At 40.0% G+C, this 24,059-nt stretch overlaps 1 protein-coding gene and 1 long non-coding RNA gene across 3 annotated transcripts; both read left to right on the top strand.

Moving 5' to 3' along the window:
• The first annotated feature begins 1,540 nt into the window (after positions 1–1,540).
• Positions 1,541–4,962, top strand: LOC143126148 (uncharacterized). The gene is made up of 3 exons (XR_012987388.1): positions 1,541–1,877; positions 2,764–2,910; positions 4,065–4,962. It is a non-coding gene; the product is annotated as an uncharacterized LOC143126148 (long non-coding RNA).
• Positions 4,963–5,815: 853 nt separating this feature from the next.
• LOC143125424 (uncharacterized) lies at positions 5,816–23,632 on the top strand. Of its 2 annotated transcripts, XM_076286874.1 has the most exons (18): positions 5,816–6,072; positions 7,520–7,861; positions 8,059–8,406; positions 9,119–9,220; positions 9,408–9,701; positions 13,860–13,952; positions 14,157–14,249; positions 15,379–15,453; positions 15,743–15,841; positions 18,429–18,530; positions 18,629–18,712; positions 18,885–18,977; positions 22,048–22,131; positions 22,454–22,552; positions 22,668–22,766; positions 22,926–22,944; positions 23,048–23,108; positions 23,303–23,632. In XM_076286874.1, exons 1-18 carry the CDS (start codon positions 6,024–6,026, stop codon positions 23,309–23,311), a joined length of 2,145 nt encoding a protein of 714 aa, XP_076142989.1. In that variant the 5' UTR covers positions 5,816–6,023; the 3' UTR covers positions 23,312–23,632. The 2 variants fall into 2 exon arrangements, with proteins under 2 accessions (XP_076142989.1, XP_076142990.1); XM_076286875.1 differs by lacking the exons at positions 15,379–15,453; positions 15,743–15,841.
• Positions 23,633–24,059: the final 427 nt, after the last annotated feature.

Genomic DNA, 24,059 nt, shown 5'->3' with positions numbered 1-24,059 from the left:
TCATCATCACTTTCTATAGAGGCACTTACAGTAAGAAAACATCCAAACCGGCAGCCTCTCTGACTGGTATGGCAGTTACACCGCCTTGGACCAGAAGGCCCTCCAGAGAGTGGTAAGGATGGCAGAGAAATATCATCAGAAGCTCTGTCCCGTCTGCACAAGATCTACATTTATGCTGCCTTAGCAGAGCCACCAAGATAGTCAGAGGCCCCACCCACTCTGCCCATGGACTGTTCAACCTCCTGCCCACTGGCAAACGGCACAGGCAATCACACTAGTCAACTCCCTAATACACAAACATACTGGCCTATCTGAGCTGTTGAACTCCTGAAAAACACAGAGATATGAACATGAACACATATATTAGGGACACTCTGAAATGCAATTTTTATACACTCCTTGTTATATGGTCAGAATGGAAATAATAATCTCTTTGACTTTGGACACTGTAGTGCAGTCATTCTTTTGCATTCTTTTCCTTGTGCCCAGTTTTATTAAGTTGCTTGTGTTTTGTCTATTTGCAAGTCTTTTGTCTATTTGCAAGTGTTTTGTTGATTTGCTGTGTTGGCCACCATACTGAGTTGCATTGATGATGGCCCTTGTAATGAGTAAATGTAAATGAGTAAATGCTAAATGAGTAAATGTAAATGCGGTGTAAATGTAAATGCGCTGAGGATTATATACTGTACTCTGTACAGATTTTTGTAACAGTGTGGAAACATTTCAGTGGCTAGTCCAGCCACGCAAATAGGAAGGCTGTGGTTCTATGCCCCCACCCCCACCCACCCACACACACACACATACACACACATACAAAAATAGGAAGGCTGTGGTTCTATGCCCCCCCACCCCCACCCACCCACACACACACACACACACACACACAAATAGAAAAGCTGCGGTTCTGACTGCTTACATTTTGCACACTGTCACATAGCCTGTGCATGTAGTCACGTAGCTGTGACAGCTAGTTTCATGTCCCATCCTGTCAAGGGTTTTCAGCTTTGGGTGTATTTTCATTTTCCCTCAGTAAATGTCATGCTGAGGTGGGTTTAACAGGTTTCACCTTTACATTATTTGCTCAGGAGCTACTCGATTGATGTTGTCTAATGTGAAGAGATCAAACTCCCAATACACTGTTGAAAGCAGGCTGTAAACCAGGCTGGTTTTAAGTGTAACCTTTACAGGCAATATGCTATAATCAATTAATGTAATATATTTTAAGTCTCAATTTATCAATTGCCCCTGGACCCCGTAGCATTTTGGGGGCCCAGAATTATTTTCTGTCATAGGGCCCACATTTTCTAACAGCACCCCTGAGTGCAGGCCTATGAGAAAAGATAAATGATGGGCTACTGTAATATCCTGCCAGTCCAATTGGCCAAAAGGATTGAGACCCCTGTTTTAGATTCAACTGCTCTGTTTTCTTTTACTTTGATGAAATAGTTTGGGTATGGTTTAGGAAATAATTATTTCGTGTTATAAATAATAGGCCTACAATTATTTTTAAATACATTATACACTGTAAAAAATACAACTTGCCTTTAGTACTGCCAAATAACTTTTCTGACTAAACAGAACTCAAAAAATCAAATAGTGTAGTAAAACTCATTATAACAAGTTTTCACAACTAATTTGGGAATTTCACCTAACAAACTTAAGAAACTGAGTTGACTCAACTTGTATAATTAAGTATCTATAAGAGAGAAGTTTCCCAAAGTTCACTGAACTTCTTAGTCAAGTTGGCGCAAGCGCATTGTTTCCTAACGTATCAAGGCGACCTGCGGGCTGCGGCTTGAATTTGTCAGGAGGACAGAAGCCAGACACCTCCCCTACCTGTATGCAGCGTGGAGCAAATGACAACAGCATTGTCAAAGGTAAGTAAGGCATTTCGTTTTATCCAATATCCAATTGTTATGATAGTCAGTCTTTCTCGGTGTCGTGTTGCTTTAGCTAAGCTGATCTGACTGCCCACATTCCGTTAGCAGCTATCACTAGCTAACATTAGTGATGTCTAGTGCTAGTTATGACTGAATGGTAGAAGCTTGCAATGTTCTGGGAAGACATAACCGGTAATGCTGAACAAGGATGTTCCTAAAACATTCACTTTCAGGAACAACTTTGTGTAAAATGGATGTCAGCAAGGAACGTTCTTGCAAATAGTGGTGTTGTTGAAATAGTAGCTATTAGGCTAAGCTAGCCTGCTAGCTAATCTTAGTGGTTAAATTCCACAACTAGTGATAGCCGTACAGCTCAATTAGCTGCTATAGCTCAATTATCAAGGCAATGCAATAGTATAATTGTCTGGTTAGCTATTTCCCTGTTTTGCTGAAAACATGTATGTTCCTAAAATATTCACCTTTATAGAAATACCTTTGTATTGGATGCCAGCGAGGATAGCTACTGTAGCTCACTGTGGAGTAAGCTAAACCCCTGATTAAACCTCACTCCCGCCCAAAGTTTTTAGCAATGTCTTGCAACTGCTGCCACTCGATCTGCAGAGGCGCTGCATATAGGTTGAAAAAAATTAAATGGCAATGTAATTTTAATGCAACATATGTTAATAGAATCCAGCGCACATAAAACAATGGCAACCCCACATTCGCCGATCGCGCTCCCTTAAAAAATGCTTGATCAGAGCCAACAAATGGACAAGTTATAGCTTCATCATTACGTAAATGTCCTCCAAAATGCTTAAAAAAGTCCACTGCACTACAAACCTATATAAAAAAAATAATTTTCTACTCTTGTTTGTTGTTGCAGACTCTTCTGTTGCTATGCAATGTAAGTGTCCATTTTCTCACCTGGATGTAGAGACCCTCCTGACCCATTACAGGCTTCATCACGGTCACCAGGGAAAAAGCTGGCTCTGCCTCTACCCCCAGTGCGTGTGCATCTTTAAGACTTCAGGTACATTCAAATTTATTTTGGCACGGTACCATGCACAAGACAAATCACCTCAGGTCGAAACTACATTTAGTTGTCAATAATGTACATTCCAATGTAATTGTAGTGCAGTGGACTTTTTTAAACATCTTGGAGGACATTTACGTCGTGGTGAAGCTATAACTTGTCCATTTGTAGGCTGCGACCATAGCATTGGCAATATATGTAATATGTAATATGTATATATGTAAACACTAAATTACAGAAAACATTTTTTTCTCATATTAATGTAAGTAATCTACTGGGAAAGTTTCATAGTGATACCTGCTAGTTAAAAATGTTACCCTATTCACCTGTAGTGTCTCGCCTTAAAGCAACACCAAAGAACTTTCCCTCTGTCGCACGCATGCTGTTTGTTTATCCAGCACCGGCTTTACAAATAACAATGTCCACAGACAAGGTAGAATATGTTGCATGATTTATGAAAGTACGATGTATTGTGACATCAAACGCAAGTCAAATTTGTAGTTTCTTATGTCTCATTCCATCGAACTACAGATCCGCTACCCGATCTGGCAAACTTACATAGTGTGGTTATAGCCGATAGAGGGCTGCGAAGCGAAAGCAGAAGTGCCGTTCACCCTGTTACAAGTTGATGAACCACTGAAACGATTTTGGAAACATTATTTTAAGGTTCAAAAAACTCTTTTGTGTTGCTTTAAGTAAAAAAATAATTAAGAAGACATCTGAGCTGCACCGGCTCTCCTTCTCTTTACATTGGGCAGCCGTGCCTACTGGTTAGCACTTCGGACCTGTAACCGGAGGGTTGCCGGTTCGAACCCCGACCAGTAGGCACGGCTGAAGTGCCCTTGAGCAAGGCCCCTAACCCCGCTGTTGATGCAGGCAGCTCACTGTGTCGGGATTAGTGTGTGCTTCACCTCACTGTGTGTACACTGTGTGCTGTGTGTGTTTCACTAATTCACGGATTGGGATAAATGCAGAGACCAACTTTCCCACACGGGATCAAAAGAGTATATATACTTATACTTATACTATACATTATCTGTCGTGGCCTGGTTGCACCAGATTGTCGCTAAAAGGCACACGTGCGGAGAACCATTGTCTTTTAATTCATTTTTTGCAAATTTAGTGATGTAGTTCTGTGCTTTTCCACCAAGGATGCAGATGCTGAGGAGCACTAGAGGCATGAAAATTGGAATCTTGACCGTCATTGAAGACGACCTCGCCATGAAAGCACCGGACACTGTCACCAATATCGCCATTGTCCTGGAAGAGACTGTTGTTCTACAGGACATCAAGGATCTTCCATCTGCACTGGCCTACCTATGCGGACTCCTGCATGACATGGGGTGCCAATACTTATGACCCTTGTATTTTAAGGAAGAACATTTATTTATTTATGATACATTATTCATTCACAAAGAAAATTGGTGTCCTTAAATGTTGGATATTCCCTCATTTTTTAACTTAAGGCATTAAGATCAATTTCCAAAAGATGATTTTATATTCCTCTTTTTAGTCAGCGTTAGCAGAGGTTCCAATAATTCTGTAGGTCAGGGGTGTTCAAACTGGCTAAAAATAAAAACATTGTTTGATCCATTTGGATTTTTGAGTTGTTATTTAGACTTGTTTTTGGTTAGAGTCAATGTATTAGTTGATTCAACTTGATTATTTAAGTTCTTCACTGTCAAGTAGAACTTACTCAAAAAAGCTAGTGAAATGTGTTGACTTGTTTTTTTAAGTTGGAAGAACTTTTGATTCAACTTGAATTTTTGAGTTGCCAACCTAATGTAAGTCCACCTTACTTACAATACTAAGTTGGCATTACTAGATATTTCAAGTTAAAAGCACTTGATTCAACTTGAATTTTTGAGTTGCTAACCTACTGTAAGTCCACCTTACTCACAATACTAAGTTGGCATTACTAGATATTTCAAGTTGGGAGCATTTGTTGATTTAACTTGATTATTTGAGTTCTTCACTGTCAAGTTGAAATTACTCAAAAAAGCTAGTGAAATGTGTTGACTTGTTTTTTTAAGTAAACTCAGAGAGTTTTTTTTTACAGTGTATTTTCAGTATAGCCTAGGGAGAGAGAGCGGTCAAGTGAGCTATGGCTTGAGAATTTAAACATGGTTTAGCTTTCCTAAATTAAATTATTAACTTAATTAACCTAATTCTGAGCGGATTCGAATATAAAATCCCAAATATGTTTTTCAAGCATTCATGAATGAGTAGCTAAACTGACACCTCGTGATACGTTTGCGTATAATGAGGGTGGTTTCTTTGCTGGCATGGTTATATCATCAGCTACACAGCCCATGTTTTACTGAATATAACGTGCGCGTACTAAATAGGTGATAACGTATAGCCCACCAAATAGGTTGATTAATGTCATAGCATAGGCTATTTGGTTTAAGGTAGGCGAATCGGTCTTTGCCAGGTTAAAGCCACAACTGAACCAAAGATTGTTAAGGCGGAGCAAGATACTTCGTCGTAGTTCATGTCTATGGGCGCGAAATGGGGATCGAATCCTGTCTGCATAAAGAGGCGTGTCGATGACGTATTGATGAGCGTACGTTGCAACCCGCCAACAGCAGCGGCATAAATAACCGGCGCACACCTGATATAAAGTCGATTTTCTCCAGACTGGAATGCTCAAAAATGCTAAAAATGTACCTGAAATGTTCACAAGGGTTTGAGGATAATGAAAACGTGCCCGAAATTCAAATTCCTAACTCTATAGAACTAAGACCTTAGCATATGTGGTAAAATTCTGAGCTATGCCCATAGACTTCAATGGAGCAGTCGCTGCCTCTGCTCTGCATAAAGGGGGATTTTGACCCCCCCCCCCCCCTCGTGCGATCCGGGTTCCCGGAAGTGGCTCCTGATGAAGTATCTTGCTCCGCCTTAACAATCTTTGACTGAACCTATGAGAATTGTGCTTTCGGTCACAGATGATGAAAGTGAAAGTAAACGCTAACTATTATTTTGCGTCTTCCTTACACGTCGAATATCCCTGTAGTAGGATAATCGTTTCATGTGTTTTATGACATACATAAAGGGTAGGGTAAACCTGTTAATAATGTAGAAATAGTCTTCGAAAAGACAGATTTGAAATGACATTGGGAAGTTTGATTGTGCTCTGGATCGTGGCATCAACTGAAGGTAGGCTATGCATTCTTTAGTTCTTTAGGTCGAAGGATTGAAAAATTTTCTAGGCATAATAGGCCTATGAGTCACTGGCACAAGGCACATGCTATAAAAAATAGTCTACGTTCCCTTCTTTTGATTGAGGGACAACTCTTTTATGCTGTAGTCTACATTATACACTAAAAAAGAAACCCTGCTGGATTTACTTGATTTTATTGTGTAGGCCTATCGGTTGAACATAAATGATATGTCTAGAATTGGTCCAGCATTTCTCTTTCGGTTTACAAAATGTAGGCCTATGCATGCCGCCGTAACCCAATTTGTAAGTATAATTCCAATTAAATTGTTTAAATTAAGTTTACTGAGAATACAAATGTACTTAGTATTGCAACATTACAGTTTTTCTCAGTAGCGTTGGTACATTTCTCGAATCATCCTCGACATTTGTAAAACATAGGCCTAAATGCATTTCTCAAAACAATTCGTACAAATAGCAAAACACCATGGACTACCTGCAAAAGCCAGCCTCTTGCTCAAAATCCTTAGTTCATCTCTCAAAAGTAAATATCTGTGTCAATGAACATGTCAGTGCCATCAGAATGACAAGTCCTTGTGTCATTACGGATAAGACAGTCAAATTGCTTAGTCATGTTGTCAATATAACAGTGTACTCTGGATGGATTATCTGACGTAAACTATGGCTAAAGCTATGATGACAATTATTGTAAATTGTAGGTTACAAATTCTACTGGTCTCTAAGCATAGCCCTCTTTAAGAAAACTCATGTGAAAACTTTTGGCAACACGGTTAGCTGTGTGATTATCTCAGTGTTCTTGCAAAGGCTCATGGGAACACAATGAAATGGTGACACCAAGGCATCCCATGCGTTCATTTGCCTTACTGGTTCAGTACTTAGGTGCTTTACATTGATTTTACAGGATTCTGTTGGATAAATTCATTGTTGTGGCAAAATGTGTCAGTTCAGCGTAAAAACATTGTGTTTGAAAGAAAAACATGAGTTTGTTTAATTTCATGTTTTGTGGTTCATGATAAAAGTAATTCCAGTGATTCTTTTTTTTCAGTGCAACAAGGTTGTGTTTCATGTAAATACAATGTAATATGGTTTGATACATTGGACAGCCCTGACTTTTCCTTTTTTACAGTGTATGCCTGCTATCACTCCCTCACAATGTAGAAGTTGTAACATTCCTTCATATTTGCAATATTAGAATGTAGCCAAACATGCAGTAATTATATAAAACTAGGCCAACCTTTTACAGGTTTACAGTAGGTGTATGTAAACCTTTGCTGATGTTCTTAATTGCAGAAACATACCAACATGTTTACAAAACCCATATTCCTACAGTACAATTTACAAGAAAGTTTTCAGAATGGAAAGAATTTTGGTCGAACCACATAGAGTGTTGTAACTTTCATTTACTCACGTTACTGTTTTATGTAGCCTTTCTGCTACAGGGTCCCTCTGGTCCCCTGGGTGCCCAACTGGGAGGTTCTGTTCTGCTGCCCTGTTCTGTGGAAACCCCCTTACCTCTGGAGGAGCTGGAGGTGGAGTGGAGAAGAACAGACTCAGATGTGCTGGTGCACCTGTTCCAGGAGGGAGAAGAGAGACCAGAATCACAGGACTATGCCTACAGGGGAAGAGCCCATTTTGTCACAGAGTTAGCTGCTGGAAATTACTCTCTGCTCCTCACAAATACAACCCTTGGAGATGCAGGAGTTTACATCTGTAAAGTCTATACAAATCTGAAATCAGATGAAGTCACAGCTGAAATTAGATACATCGGTGAGGTTATTGTTATCAGATATGATGTAATGTGCATGACTTGATTACAGCCCTAAAAAGTCTAATATCAGCTTCAGGAATTTTTATAAGATTTAATACTAGTATCTATGTGGCCTTTGAGTAATACGACGTACAGAACATGACTGAATTTCTGCATTTACCATATCCATGCCTTGCTTTTGTGGTTTGTGTTTCAGAGCGTCTCGTAGTGACTGGGGCAGGTGCTGTCTCTGCATATGTGGGTGATGAGGTGATTCTAAACTGCTCTGTGGACTCCCACATCCCCCCTGAGAGACTGCAGAAGGTCACCTGGAAGAGAACAGACCAGGAGATCTTAGTGCTGCTTTACCAAGATGGTGAAGCCCTACCAAACTCCACACATGAGAGATATCGAGGCAGAGCTGAGTTCTTCACCACAGAAATCCCCAAAGGCAACTTCTCACTGAGACTGAAGGATGTCAAGCCTGAAGACAAAGGGGAGTACATCTGTGAAGCCCACAGTGGTCATCTATCAGCCAACACCACTGTTGTACTACAGGGACTGGGTAAGACAACAAATTACGATAGCACCTTATTATTATTATTATTATTATTATTATTATTATTATTGTTATTATTATTATTATTATTATTGTTGTTGTTATTATTGTTATCATCATCGTAATCATTGTTATCATCATAATCATCATCATATAGGTCTTCAAGAATCATGCAAGTGGATTTCTAAATGCTTAGACAGTTACAAACCCTGCTCCCAGGGGCACTAAATAAAATTCTCTACTCTGTATATATATGTATATATATATATATATATATATGTAAGGGATAATGGACGACACGGTGGTCTGTTAACAGAAAATAATGCACAGTCGAGGTTGTAATACGGCCCGACGCGCAGCTGATCCGCCCATGCATTGAATGCAACGTGACAGTTCATTTAAACTTCACGAGTTCGGCAAATTAATATACAAGTGTGATACGGCCAAAACAATGGATCTACTTCCTAGGTGTTCAAATAACATATGTTAATGCACGTTCTAAATTACGTAGGAAAATGGGAAATTCAACCAAGCAGTGGAATATATATATAAATTGTGTGTGTGTGTGTGTGTGTGTGTGTGTGTGTGTTGTTCTCGTTGTTTTTTGCATTTATTCACATTTATACCAAGGATTTGGTATCTGTAAAAAAACTTTGTTCTTTACTTTCTGTTCTCCCTGTTCTGCCTGTCCTGATTGCCTACCTTATTATTCTTTCAGGTGCTTTGCCACTGCTCATCATGGCATGTATGTTGTGTGTCATTGCTCTTGTATTGGCACTTGGACTTGGGATTCCAGCATTCATCCAGTTAATGAAAAATGGTATGGTTGGTGTGTTTTTTTAGTTTAAGAAACACTGTATTTGTTTTACCTTAAAATAACAGCTTTAAACTCACGCTAGAATGCCTTGTATTACTCTATGTAACTTTGGTGTACTAGGGCGTCTTTTAATCTGTCTGTTTATTTGTGTTTTCTTTTCTATGTGAAATCACTGTTTTAAAACATCCAGTGGGGCCCAAAAGATACCCTGCACATGTGGGACAGGCAGCTATTCTCAAGTGGGATGGAAGAGATTTGCCTAAGAAAATAGCCAGTGTAACCTGGAAGAGGGCAGATGACGTTGTTTTAATGTTCCAGGATGGTGTGGTCTCACCAAACACTGAACATTACAGATTTCTAAATATCAAAAAACGGAACTTTTCACTGAAACTTAAGGATGTTCAAACTGAGGACGAAGGAATGTACATCTGTGAAATACACACAGATGAGAAATCAAAAACCAACACTGTAGCACTGCAAGTGTGTAAGTATCCAGAACATTCTTTGACAAATATATATGATATATTGATATATATATCAAAAAAAAGGGGAAAAAGAAAAGGACAACTGCTTCCTTCACGGTGCATCCAATTTCTTGAACCTACATTTCGGTCAGTCAGACTTTCATCAGCTTTGCAGTGAGTTCACTTTTTTCCTGCCTCAAAACCGCTGTGCAGTGGGAATGAACAGTGGTGGATAGTACTCAGTGGTGTAGTGTAGTTTGCTGTAGTGGGTATAGGCCTACTGTGATCACCCCCTAACACCCCCCCCCCCACACACACACACACACACACACCGCCTCTCCACAGACGCATCGGCACTACACCCAATCCCGAACTACCACCACAGTAACCAATGCATACTGTAGGCTATTGTATGCATTCACATCACATTGCAACTGCAATTCACGAAGTAAATCCAAACAATAGGCACAATTTAGACACAATTTATATTCATCTTGAATAAGTGAGCAATATGAAGGGGTGGGTATTGCTTTGGAAGGATATAACAAAGCAGTTTACTTTGTAGGCCCATATGTAAAACCTGACCACTCATAGCAGTCTACATTCACAGTTCAGACTTGCACACAGAGTAGTCAAGTAGTGTTAGTGAAATTGAAGTCTGTGATTTGTCAAAAGGCTTTAGATATTTTAGTTCAACATTGAATCAAAGTACACCTCTCCCTCTTCTCCCAAAATAACATTGGGTGTGAGTTTGACAGCCTTTTACCGACAGTCCATGCTCACTGTGGCCAGAGCGAAGTCAGACACACCAAGTGGGCAGAGTCAAAGTTAATTAATAAAAGAGATAGGTAGATCAAAATGGCTGCATGTAATTGGTTTATTTAGTTTCACTTCACTGGAGAGATCTTGCCTATTTCAGTCTCCGCCTTGATGTAGCTTCCCACTGCCTATATCGCCGCCGAACTCGGGCCCTTTAGGCCCTACACCTCTCCCATTAAATTAACATTGTAGACCCTAACTGTTGAATGACTCAATACACTATGTTTTTATACAGCATCCAGATTGTGTAGGCTACATCATGATTTCCATAAGAGCACACATTAAATGGAGAGCTAGGATTAGTTTGCAGACTGTGTCTTTACATAGGCGATTTATGCCTACAGTAGGCTATGCTTTCACTATAAGTTGTTCATCCACCCCTCAATATTACGTACCAACCATGCCAAAGCTTTTCATCTCTTATCCCTGTCACCATATGTTTTCTCATGGTGATGTTTGGAAGGCTATCTCCTGAAAGAGGAAGGCTGGACAAAAGTGAACTGAAAAGGAGGGAGAAAACGCCACAGTTGACAAGGTGTTGGTTAACCAAACTAGTAAGAAAGGTTATGTGGTTAAAACTGTGAAAACCAGTAGGTCTACCGTGGCTAACTTCAGACATAGTAGCCTACACACGTGTCATATTGTTTTTGTTAACGTACTTAGGGTTATTAGTTGTAATGCATACAGACTCCTTTTCTGCTGGTGACAGCACAGAATATTTAGTATGTCTGGCAATACAGACTCCTTATATTTTTATTTAATTATGGAGAGTTTTATTTGACTTTAATATTTTGGAACGCCGTTTCAGGCTTTAGAAATGTAGCCTGTAGTAGTGCACATGTAGACAGTGTGTGGGGTGATAAGGAGGGTGGGGCGCGGGTGGTCTTCGAAGGATAGGTTTTTTGTACATATGCAGCACTAAGATTACTGTCACATCTTGTTTGCAAAAACTAACTCATGGCAAAATTTTGTCACAAAAGTATGTTGATACGTACCTTTGCATATTTTTGGTGGGTATAATAAAATCTGATTGATTTTTAAGTGAGTATACGGCATAGTCCTGCATATCATGTAGACTACACCACTGTTAGTACAGTGGTGAAAAGCGAAGGGGGGTGAGCAAACTGCAGTGCCTTTTTCCAGTGTGCAGGACCTGCTACGTCTCCATTATTCCTTTTTCATTTGAAAACGAAAGACTTTCTTTTCATTTTCGCCTGTCATCCACATTACTCCGCCAAATTTTATGAGCTCCTGAAATGGAACAATTTGTCTGCTCTGTCTTAATTTGAAAATGCAGTCTTTGCATATTTATGTGAGCAGTGAATAAGCAAACATTTGAAAATGATGACGTAAAAACCCAATTCCCTTCCTGATTGGACGTTGCCAGTCCAATGTTTCTGGACTCTCCAAGACACACTTTGACTTCCACTACTAGCCTGCCAGCAGTGAGTGAGACTGAAATGCAAATTATACTGCTGTGTTTGGTAGTATCTTGGTAGTGCAGTTGAATTACACATTTTACATTGCTGAATGGTCATCTGATTTGTGTGAATGGTCATGTGATCCACACTTCAGGTGCCGCTCCTACTGTCTAGGTGTCCCGTGCGGACAAGATTCGGGCATTAAAAAACGCAATGTGTGGACAGAGTAGTGTAGATGTAGCCTGAGTCGCCAGGCTCCCAGGTACGCAGCGAGGCAGGTTATGGATTTTTATGGAATTCATGGATGAATTCAGGATGAAGGCCAAGGAGGTCGGGACGGGTGGGGCCATTGTAGACTCAGACTTCGGTGGCGTCGGTGTGGCCGGCGCATCAGGCTCATAGCTGGCTGCATGGTTGGCTGTGCAGTGAGAGTCGCCTGGCGGGGAAATGCAGCACAATTCTTCGAAATGGTCCCTGAGGCCGGAGATGCTTTGTTGAGTGATATTTCGATGTCTCTGGAGAGACCAGGGCGTTGAGCAGAGGCATCTTCAGGCCGCAATCAGAGAGAATGCTCTTTTTGCAGTGAAAGGAGTCTTTTTTTCTGTTTTGTATTGGCAGTATGCGTTTTGCGTGCTGCTTAAGCACTATGAGTGCCTCTTGTTTTGTGCAGCTGTTGCGCCTTGCGTTTTTGCAAAGACGCCCTTAGCGCCTCGAATTGAAAAAAGTTAAACTCAAAACTGAAAACATAGTGCACCACGCGTTTTACAAGCAGCAAAGTGCGTCCAGTCTGATCGTACTCTTACTCTGTTGGCGGTTGGAGAGGTTGAGCCACAGGTGCCAGGCCCTGGGCTAATATTGAGTCCATAACAAGCCCTTTGAGCAAAATCCAGTGCTTTGCTGAGGGCGTCTGCCGATGTCGCAGTATCCGACTGCAGTAGCAGGTGCAGTAGCTCTCTGCAGTACACCTGGAGGTGATTGTGTTGACGGGTCTGCAGGACTGACTCATGCAGGTGTATACCTTCTCCGCCAGGGAGGTGGTCGTCCTGCATGGCTTTGATGGCAGGGTGGGTTTGCCACTGGTCGACAAAGCAGAGGTAGGAAGCTACCGCCACTTCCACACATGACATGGAGATGAACCCAAGTGCTTCCACCCCAGAGAGGGACCGGTGTGCGTGTGGAGAAGGGGGTGTTCCACGAGAGTGGATTTCCTCAGCAAATTTGGGGAAGGCAGGTAGTGGATAGTCACGCTTTGTGGATCTTGCTTCAGAAGTAGCAGCCGTCCATCCTGTTCTTGGTTGTCAGTGGTGGCTCCGGTCAGAGGATGGGAAACAGCTCACTGACTCAGTCCACACCGTAAAGTGTTAGTCATGCGGGGGGAATCATCTACACTGGGGCTGGCTCCTCCTGCAGCATCCTCCTTTTGATTGGATGGCATTTCAGGATCCTCAGACTCAGCATCTAGGCTAGGAGGGACATGTTTTCTTCTCTTAGATTGAACGTGTTGATAAAATGTTTACCACACTCGACGCCCAGGGCTCCAGGCCAGCGCATAGGTAGAGAGGGGGAGGAAGCCCTGCTACGGTGGTCAAAGTTTTCCTCCAAAAAGTATAGCAAATAAAAACTGTGTAAAAGCCAAATAAATTACAGAACTTTATTTCACTTGGGGATTAACTTCTAATATCCATCAGGCAGGGTGTTTGGTAGCCTGAAGGGACAACTTGATAGCCCCCAGACTCCAGGCCAGCAATTTTGAGATCCCTGAGCATATCACCGTTTTCCAGTTAAAGTGTAGACAACCATCAGTGTAGACAGCTTTGTTGACACAGTTCCCAGTAATTTTGAGGGGGTCAACTTTCTCAAGTTCACAACCTTACACCCAACCTTACACATGTCAAGCAGTGCAAATCATGTTTTTCTCCTGAATTCTCTCTTTACTAGATAATGGAAGGACAATGCTGATGCATTACTTACTGGTCTTCTGTCCAAACATCATTATGTTCATTGCTTTCATGCTATATGGTGTAAAACAAGGTAGGGCTCTAATTCTTTGATGGTATTGTTGATGGTTATTGTAAATTGTATAAGAATAAATATGCAAGCCATGCCACAGGATGTATTCCTGTTATAAATCTGAAGGGTTACATTTCACCTGAATATTATGCAATATTAATCAATGACATGACCTACTAGTCTACTTAATGGGCTAAAATCTCTTTATTTTATATTGTCTTACAGGTTTTATTGGTGAAATTGTTACATGTGCAACTGTCAATCTTGCTCGATTTCTTCTGGTGTTAAAGACTGCTCCCTATTTGGACTTACTACCTGGTATGTTTTAAATGGGTAGATGTGCAGGTGTATGTAAAATGTAAATATACAAAATAGTGTAAATTCTAACTAGATGCACACCGACAGCGAAACACACCGGGGCACATGAAACTTGGTGGGCATTGACGGAAAATAAGCATTTTCTGCTGGATTATTGCCATGTCCCTTGTTCATACAGTAGTTCCTTTCTCTTAATTCCCCCTTGGTGCAACTCTTGCTGGTAACTGTTAACTATTCCAGCTGACTATTAAAACTTAACACTGTCTAGGCTACAAATCAGCCATTCCACTGCTGCAACTCTTGCTGGTAACTTCCTAAGTCAAACAATCAAACTTCATGACATCACAAATCAGTTCCAATTCTACCAAAAACCACTGCCCTCTGATTCCCATTTTAAATTTCGTTGTCAAAAGAATGTATCTTCATTATTTTACTACTTTTATTCATGTTGTATGCATAAATAAGCCTTTTAAGTTTATCTAGGATGTGGGCTATGAAATGCTGACATGTCAGGCTGATGTTGTCTGTTCATTTCTGATGTTGTCTGTTCATTTATGAGTGAACTCAGCAAGGACATTACTCCTGACCCTATCAAATTGTCCTTGAACAAGAGTACAGATTTTCATGAATAGGGGATGAATTAGGGGGTGTTGAGAAATCGAGATGTTGATGACACACACAACCACAAGCGAACACACACACACACGCACAGAGAAGAACACATACACACAGAAGCACATGTGCACAGTGCACACACTCACTTGTATACACATACTGTAGCATGAGTTGCAAGAGTAGAGGATGGAATAGGGGATGGAAACAAATTGACAAGAGTGATTTATTGCGGAGAGAATGTGCAGGACTGAGCGGTGGTCATATTTTGTACCGCTATGCGATACATCTAGTTGGATATGTAAATTAAATGTATTCTATTTTAATGCAAAATATTCACTCAATGGGATATACAATTTATTTAAATTTTCCATTACATTATATAATGTATACTGAATGGTAATGTCACAAACTCACCAGATTCTGTTAGGCCTGTAAGTATCCATGTTCTAAGGTGCAGTGATGAATAATTTTGTTTTATTTTGTTTTACTTGGCTTATTCTCTCTCGTTTCACAGCATGTCCAAAAAGATATATCAAGTCTGTTAGTGTCCTGCTTCAATACTTAATTGTTGCTGGAGTAATATTTTCAGGTAAGAGTTTATTGTCATTAGCGTGACATAATTAACATATTCACAATTTATGGCCTTTACATTTATCATCAGTGGACAGGTCACAGAAATAACAAAATGCCAGAAACCACAGGGGGATATAGCTGGAGAAATCTGCCCTTAAACTAGCATAACATCACATTCAAGTGTGAAATACTGTATAACCTAAACACAGGAAATACAGATACAGAGCTATACACATAACAATACAAACCAGTTCAGTGTGTAACAAATAGCTAATGAATAATGTGTACCCTTTTCTGTCCCTCAGGTGTTTTTGCTGACATTTCAGTCATTGGTATTAACACATACTTTCTGTGGTTCACTGTTGGGATGAACTTATTCTACAGTGTTATCAACGCTTTGTTTGGTACGGAAGTTTCATGAATAATGTTCAGATTTTTACGTGACAGAAAATAATTTTCTATTGGTAGGAAACAGAACAGGATTTTTAGGAAAGGTCCTCCCTCTGTCATCACAAGGGTATCTTCATCCATATTATGTGTGTCGTGTTACTAAATTTGTATGTTTATCATTTCATTGTGTTGGGTTCTATTTAAATGTATAATGTATAGAGCCCAAATCATTATTTCATGTGAAGATTTAAGTATATCTAAAATTTCAATATATATATATATATATATATAGAGAGAGAGAGAGAGAGAGAGAGAGAGAGAGAGGGAATATGAATATATACATTGATCAGTAGATGGTATGTAAGGGATAATGTATAGAACGCCGGTCATTACTGGGAAAACTAGATGTACCGCAGAGCGGTACAAAATATGACCGCCGCCCAGTCCAGCACATTTTTTCCACAAAAAGAAATCACGCTGAAAGGCCTATATGATTCTAACTGTCTCACTAAATTGCATTATCCACACTCAATTCTCACTGGTATCTGCTAGACAACAAGTACCAAAACATGATTAGTTCATAGATTTCAATTCACATGTAAAATTAATTTTATACAACCCCACCTCCATCTTGCCTGTTCATTATTCTGAGAAATTCTTGATTGTTTGTGTTATGTTTATGTTATGTGTGTGGGTGTGTGTGTGTGTGAGTGTGTGTGTGTGTGTGTGGGTGTGTGTGTGTGTGTGTGTGCGTGCTTGTGTGTGTGCCTGCGTATGTGCCTGTGAATGCAAGCGTACATGTGTCTACTGTGTGAGTATGTGTCATACGTATGATTACTGTGAATGTATGTGTGTGTGTGTGTGTGTATCTGTTTGTGCACATGTGTGCACATGAAATGGGTTAACATGACCCCTGGAGGCAAACATACGGAAAAAAATGGTCATCCTGGGCCCTACAGTTCTCAAGATATTCACAGAGAACTGTGTCTGCCCTACCCTCCTTTTGGGGGTCCAGTCCAGCGGGGGGGCTACAGATCAAAACGAAAAATGACGGTTCCATGCTATCCATGTAGGGGTATATGCCCACCAAGTTTTGTGTACCTCGGTCTTTCAGTGTCCCGGGAATCCTTGTTGGTGTACGTCACTAAATGTACACATAAATTATTTTATTGTAAGGCCCCCCATGAACGAAAGTACACAAAACTTGGCATGCATTCGGAGGGTGTCATAATGATCCTACACTTTTAATTTTGTGCAGTTTTGACCTTGTCAGCCAGAGATATTGTGATGAAAACACCTAATTTTTTGCTTTTTAATTTTTAACTAGGTGGCGCTATACATGAAATAAGTGGTAATGGGATGGGTTGACATGCCCCCTTAAGACCAACATACATAAAAAAAGTGGACCTCCTAGGCCCTACGGTTCTCGAGATATTCACAGAAAACTGTGTCCGGCCACCTACAGGCCAGTTGGTGTATAGTAACATAAATTAATTTATTGTGTGGCCCCCCATGAACGGAATTCCACAAAATTTGGCGTGCATACAGAGGGTGTCATAATGATCCTACACTTCCAATTTCGTGCATTTTGACTATGTTAGGTCACAGATACCTTCAATTACAACACCTCATTTTTACTTTTTTGTGTTTAACTAGGTGGCGCTATACATGAAATGAGTGGTTATGGAATGGGTTGACATGGCCCCTTGAGATCAACATACAAAAAAAAAATGGTCCTCCTAAACCCTACGGTTTTCGAGATATTCACAGAAAACTGTGTCTGCCCTACCCTCCTTTGGGGGGGTCCAGTCCAGCGGGGGGGCTACAGATCAAAACGAAAAACGATGGTTCCATGCTATCCATGTGGGGTTACATGCCCACCAAGTTTCGTGTACCCCGGTCTTTCAGTGTCCCGGGACTCATTGACGTAAATTTGGGCATGCGAAAAAGAAAAAAAAAAAAAAAAAAAAAAAAAATCTGACTAAACCTATATGACCGCCGCTTCGCTGCGCGGTGGTCATAATAAGTCCCGACAGGGAGAACCGAACCGGTCTTGTTCCGCCCTGAAGGGACTTATTTTCACAGTAATGACCGGCGTTCTATACATTATCCCGCTTATTATATGGCTACTTGCCAAAATGAAATAATAAACTCCCACGATATGACTTTAGCCTACATAACCTAGCCTATTTGTTACCGTTCATCGTGGCATTTGCTGAGAAACAAATAGTTCGCAACAACACACGCTGCTGAACTTGAATCAAACATTCTTTAGAACACAGCTGATCAACCGTCTGCTTTCACGTTTGAATGAAGTTCCAGTCCTTGCGTAGTGATATGAAAGACGTATCAGAAGCACAAAACCCGTTGCCATTGACAGCGGTAATTATATGTTTGCAGCGGTAATTACATGAATTTATTTTACCGTAGAACGTTGTGAAATCCCATTGAAGTCAATGGAGCATTCTACTAGCATTGTGAAGAGCCGTTTATATTTTTATTTATCAAATTGGGACAAAAAACTGGGACAGAAACTGATGGCTGGTGAAATGATGCAGGTCAGGAACTGAGTTAATATCTAAATGTTTTACCTCCTCACAGGTGGTATTTCTGTTCTGGAACGTTGGGGCTTTTCATATGTGGACATAATCAACTGGATCCTGTTATGGCTGATAGTTGTTGGATATTATACCTTCAATTTAAGTATGCTTATCCTTTTATTTGTGAGCATCATATGTTAAATGATTTCTTACTGAATGAATTGTGAAGAGAGTGTAACATTGTTTGTATTGTATTCTCAGGTATGTATATCATCACATTAGCTGTTACTCTTGGAGTGGAAGCGCTGTTTCGGATGCAACAATACAAGCAATATGAGAAGTGGTGTGAGTTGTATATTTACAACTCTTATTTTAAGTGTTTAGGAATATTATACCAGCTCAATCTATTTAATAACAATTATGTAATTAAGTGTAATGTTCTGTGTAATTACAGTGTTGGCCTAACTATGCACTACTTAAAAAACGTAATGCCTTCTTTGTGCTTTCTTCATGACAGATGCAATTTCAACAGTCCTGTTAGTTGTCCTTTTTCCAATATGCATTATTACATTTTTCTATTACCTTTATTGGATTTTGGCCAGTAAACCAAGTAAGTGCAATAACTACTAACTTCTGGTACAACCTGTGTCGTCTGAGTGACTAGTAACTCTGGTGGTCATTTGGTATTCATAGAAACACAGTTACATTCTTAACTAGTGTTGGATTCCCTGGTCGTTGCGTCGTGTTTTAGTTCTAAGGTCTGTATTGAAGATGGTCAATAAAGCTTGACGGCTGGATGGATCAGTATCGGCGATCAAATGATGATTTATTGTAGATGGTAAAACAATGAATAACAGAACACAGACTAAGTCTCAAACAGTAAAACTGCACAGTCTAACAGTCGTGGTTGTTATTAGAAGTGGGCTACTTGAGCTTCCCGACAGAAGATGCTACTCAAGTCGCTTCCTCGAATCCTTCTCAGAGTCAAAACCTAAGACAAAGCCTGTTCTACTAAAACATACGAACGTAAACCATGCCAACATGGCAGGTGCCAACCAGTGTACAAAACTGACTCTGACCAGATGGAAATACTAGTCTGAACAGAACAACACGCTGTCTACTTCGGCCCATGTTATCACTGATGTTCCTGAGCAACAGGGCAGTGTGACCTTCTTGATGGTAAATAGACACAGGCCTAAGCCTCCCTTAGTGTCCACATCTAGTCAGGCTTTTGGTATTAGACAAAGTTATATACAATGGTATGGACTTCTCCCTGTTGTATACTACACACAGAAGTAACATATGAACACATCAGAATACAGTGAGAATACCCCAGATTTATACACTAGGGTTCTATTTCATGCCTCCTGACCAGAATAGTATAGTATAAGTATAGTATAGTATAAGTATATATACTTTTTTGATCCCGTGAGGGAAATTTGGTCTCTGCATTTAACCCAATCAGTGAATTAGTGAAACACAAACAGCACACAGTGAACACACAGTGAGGTGAAGCACACACTAATCCCGGCGCAGTGAGCTGCCTGCTACAATGGCGGCGCTCGGGGAGCAGTGAGGGGTTAGGTGCCTTGCTCAAGGGCACTTCAGCCGCAGCCCACTGGTCGGGGCTCGAACCGGCAACCCTCCGGTTACAAGTCCAGAGTGCTAACCAGTGGGCCACGGACGCCCCCTACATAGCTACATTGACCCAATGACATTGAGTGAGAGAGTGAGATTGCTCTAAGAGCAGCCCAAAATGTAGATAGATACCTGGTGTTGTGGCAGACGAAACCAGAGGGGGGGAGAAGTCAACCTGGTCTCATTAGCGAAACGTTACCCTGGGAACGTTTTCGCAAACCCAGCTAACTGTACCACCAGGTACATCTCTGAATCCGGCCATGTGCCGAGTCTGGTCTTCATGCGTTGTGTTGAAGTGCACACAGCCGGATTCGAACCCGTGAACAGCTGCGCCTCGGAGCGGACAATTGAGCTAAAATCCCCTGGGTTGCTCGCGAAAAACAAAACCAACCTACATGTGGCAGCTAACTCATAGACGGCAGTTTAGGGTTTGTGCCCTTATATTTTGTAAAACGTAGCAAGATATAGGCACTATTAATTCAAAACTTTGGTTTGGTAAACAAAGAATACCGCTGAGCTTGTGTAAGCTACGATTTAATTTGACAGATAGATAGATAGATAGATAGATACTTTATTGATCCCCAGGGGAAATTCAAGGACCAGACCTAACTGTAGTAAACAATGTCTAAACGTCTCTCTTTAGCGCCCCCCCCCCGGCTAGTTTGCGCCTCAGAAATGTACCTGGTGGTACGTTTGGCTGGGTTTGCGAAAACATTCCTAGGGGAACGTTTCGCTAATGAGAATAGGTTGGGAGAAGTACCAGCTGCTCTATATTCAAGAGAAACAACTTTGCAAACCTAGTGCAAAAGGATCTGCTTAGAAATATGCACACCAGTGGTGTTTCTCCTACAGCATACAAACAGCTGATCAGAATGCCGTATAGATTCTGTTATGGCAACATAGTGTTTACAACTTGAACAAGAAGAGCGATGTCATCTTCATAAGGTGAAAGGTCAATAGGTTGGATTCTTGGATCCTCAAATCATATCCCTTGAATAATGACAAAATAATAAATTGTACAACATTAGCGCATGTTCAAGGTTGTAGGTGATGTTTCTGTCATTGACATACTACTACTTTATTAAATTGGTGGATGTTGTACATATTATATGTATCGTACACTCAGCACAACCTTAATTTTGAAAATGAATTTTTCGCCATGAGCACCAGTTCAATTGAGCATTGAGCCCACAAGCGTGTCATTTAAAAAAATAGGTGTGGTCAGACACATGATCCAAAAATCGCTATCTTACACCCAACTAAAAATCATTACGTCACTGACCGAGAATAACCTGGTCTATAGCGAAAAGCGCATATAAAGCACAGCGGTGAAGACACACTGTCACAAGATGTAAGCAGCCCTTAGCAACGAGTCCCAGGATTTTTATTTAGTCATTCGAACTTTATTGGGGTAAGTTTTGCTTTTTTCAGACAATGTTTTTGATTGTAACCCCTTGTCAGTCAATAGTGAAAGTTTTGACATGTGCATGGCGCAAAACTCGAGTGTAAAATAGGAATAAACTTTGCGTCGGGAAAAATAGGGCCCTACGTCTCTGACCAAACGTTTCAGATAGCTAAAATAGAGCCCATTTGTAGCTCGTATGTTTTATAAAGCTAATAATAGGGACTTATTACTAGCTAAAAGCTTTTATCAAACATATTGACTTAACTTTTATGTAATGGGTGTAGTGTAATTATTTTTTATAGCTGAATATTTAGATAATGTATGAGAAGTGAAAAATCATGTAAAAAATTTATGTAAGATACTCATAGACATTCTTGCATCATAACTGAAACCGAAACTGTTCATAATTATTAACTAATTCTGGAGGTGTGCAACCCAACCTATGAGTAAATATACAACACATTGTCTTTCATATGTTAATACATCAACTGCTATCTTCTTTACCTAAGTATTCTCATTACATACATCCGTTAAATGTGCACCCACCACACATAGATTTTTTTCCCTTTTTGTTTAATTGTGTTTAATCAATTGACCTACATAAAATACAAATCAACATGTTTTCTGTTGAATGTAGGTGGTCCTGGATTGATTTGCGGGAATGCATTGCTCTACTGTCTTACTGCTGTTTCAGGCTTTAACCATCCCCAGACGACAACAGGTACAAAGCTAATGAATTGGTAGCTTCATTACCAATCATGCTGTGAAATTCAGAGAAAATTACATTGTAGACAACACATTCAGGAAAAACATAAGCTTTGCATTTTAATGCATCATGTCTCAGTCTATACTGATATTGCACTATCCCCACCCTTTCAACTGTATATTGCATCTTGCTTGTGCCTGTTGAGGGATCCACGACCATGCCCTTGACAGGGACAACAAGGAAGTGATTATCCTCAGCTGAATCCCCTAGAGCAAACAAATGCCCTTACCAGTGTTACTATGTTGTACTGACAATACATGATATTCCTGTGGTTCAGATATCCCCATTCCTCACGTTTTTGTGTACATATTTGGAGCCGCTGCCCTTCCAGTATTAAATGCCACTGCACTGACAACAGAATTAATCATGAAATTGGGTAAATATTGAAATAAGAACATTTCTCTAAAAGAGACAGGAATATATGAAATAAATAATTTAGATGCATGGATGCTGCTGATCATCATCATTGTTTTCTGTCTGTTCAAACTCAGGGACAGGCACACGAATGTTCAGTGATCTGCAGGTTATTATTCTGCCATGTGAATGTGTCTTTGTTTCTGGATGGCTTGCCCTGCAGCCATATCACTACTGTAAGTACAAACACCATGTAGTATCTGCCAGCCTTTGCTATTAAATTTAAACCATGAACAGTATGTCATTGTGTTCGTATTTACATCACCCTAAATAATGTGTAACTTGCATTAATATGTAACTTTTGGATATTATTTATTTTGGTGTGTCTAACAAAGGGATAAAGAAAAGAGAAAAGTAAGTTTTTAAAATTCAGATAACATGAAAGAGATTGTAAAAACTTATTTCTGGCCATGGTCTAATGCTAAGCTAATGCAATGTCTCTTCACTATTCTCTTAGAATAAAAGAACAGCTCAGGGTGATGTCCAAGAAAATCAGATGTAAAGACTCTACGACACAGGTAAGCACAGCTTTGACACAAAACATTTCGGTTACTTCATGGATTTTAAGAGGAAATCACAAGTATCAAGTAATTTACTAGGATCAAATTTTTCTTAGCCTTGTTGGAAGGCTAGTGTATGTGGTAACACTAATAGCCTGTCCACCTTCAAATGAGTCTTCAATATTAATACAGTAATTTGTCCCTGTTTGCAGGACCCCTGAGGGATCACATGTTTGGAGTCAATCACCTGTCTAAAGTAAAAGGAAAATAGATTCCATGACATGTTAATATAACATCAAAATCCCCATGAGTGTAAATATTCTTTGTTATATATTATATGTTTTATTTTCCTGTTTTTGTTTTTCAATTTTGAGAAATGAATTATGAATTTATTATGAGATTATGATTTTTACAACTGAAAGTACATTCTGTATATTTACATTAATACTGTACACACACATGTGACACAATGCTTACCAAACCAAAGGTAAATCAAAGCTCTGTTAATTTACGAAATAAAAAGAAAAAAATACCAACGAAAACATTTCAGTACAATTACTGTGACTGTGTGTGTGTCAGTTCTTATATGTGTACTGTATGTGATTCAGCAGCTGAAACATTTTGGCTTGTATCCTCAGAGAAAACAAATTCAACCACGTAAACTACACATAAACTACACATTTTCTAAAAGCATATACCCTTTAGATGTGATGCAACATGAGTTACATGACATGTCCCACCTTACTCCATACTTTGTTGCACCATGACCTGTACGTTGTCCTGTACTGCATATAGGTGAGCCAAGGGTACGGCTGACACATTTTGGCCTGTGCCATTAAGGAATATCTGATTAAATAGCCTAAACTGTATATTTTCAAAATGCTTATACATGATTTCAGACATCTCCCAACCTCCTCCATACTAGGTGAACCATGTGTAAATCTAAATAAACAGCCTTACTATACTTTT

This window comes from Alosa pseudoharengus, unplaced genomic scaffold (assembly GCF_046254945.1).
Source record: "Alosa pseudoharengus isolate Yale_2024_CS ecotype anadromous, Long Island Sound unplaced genomic scaffold, YU_APseudo_1.1 YU_APseudo_1.1_scf_16, whole genome shotgun sequence".
Classification (NCBI taxonomy): Eukaryota; Metazoa; Chordata; class Actinopteri; order Clupeiformes; family Clupeidae; genus Alosa; species Alosa pseudoharengus.
This window is presented reverse-complemented; position numbering and strand designations above follow the sequence as displayed.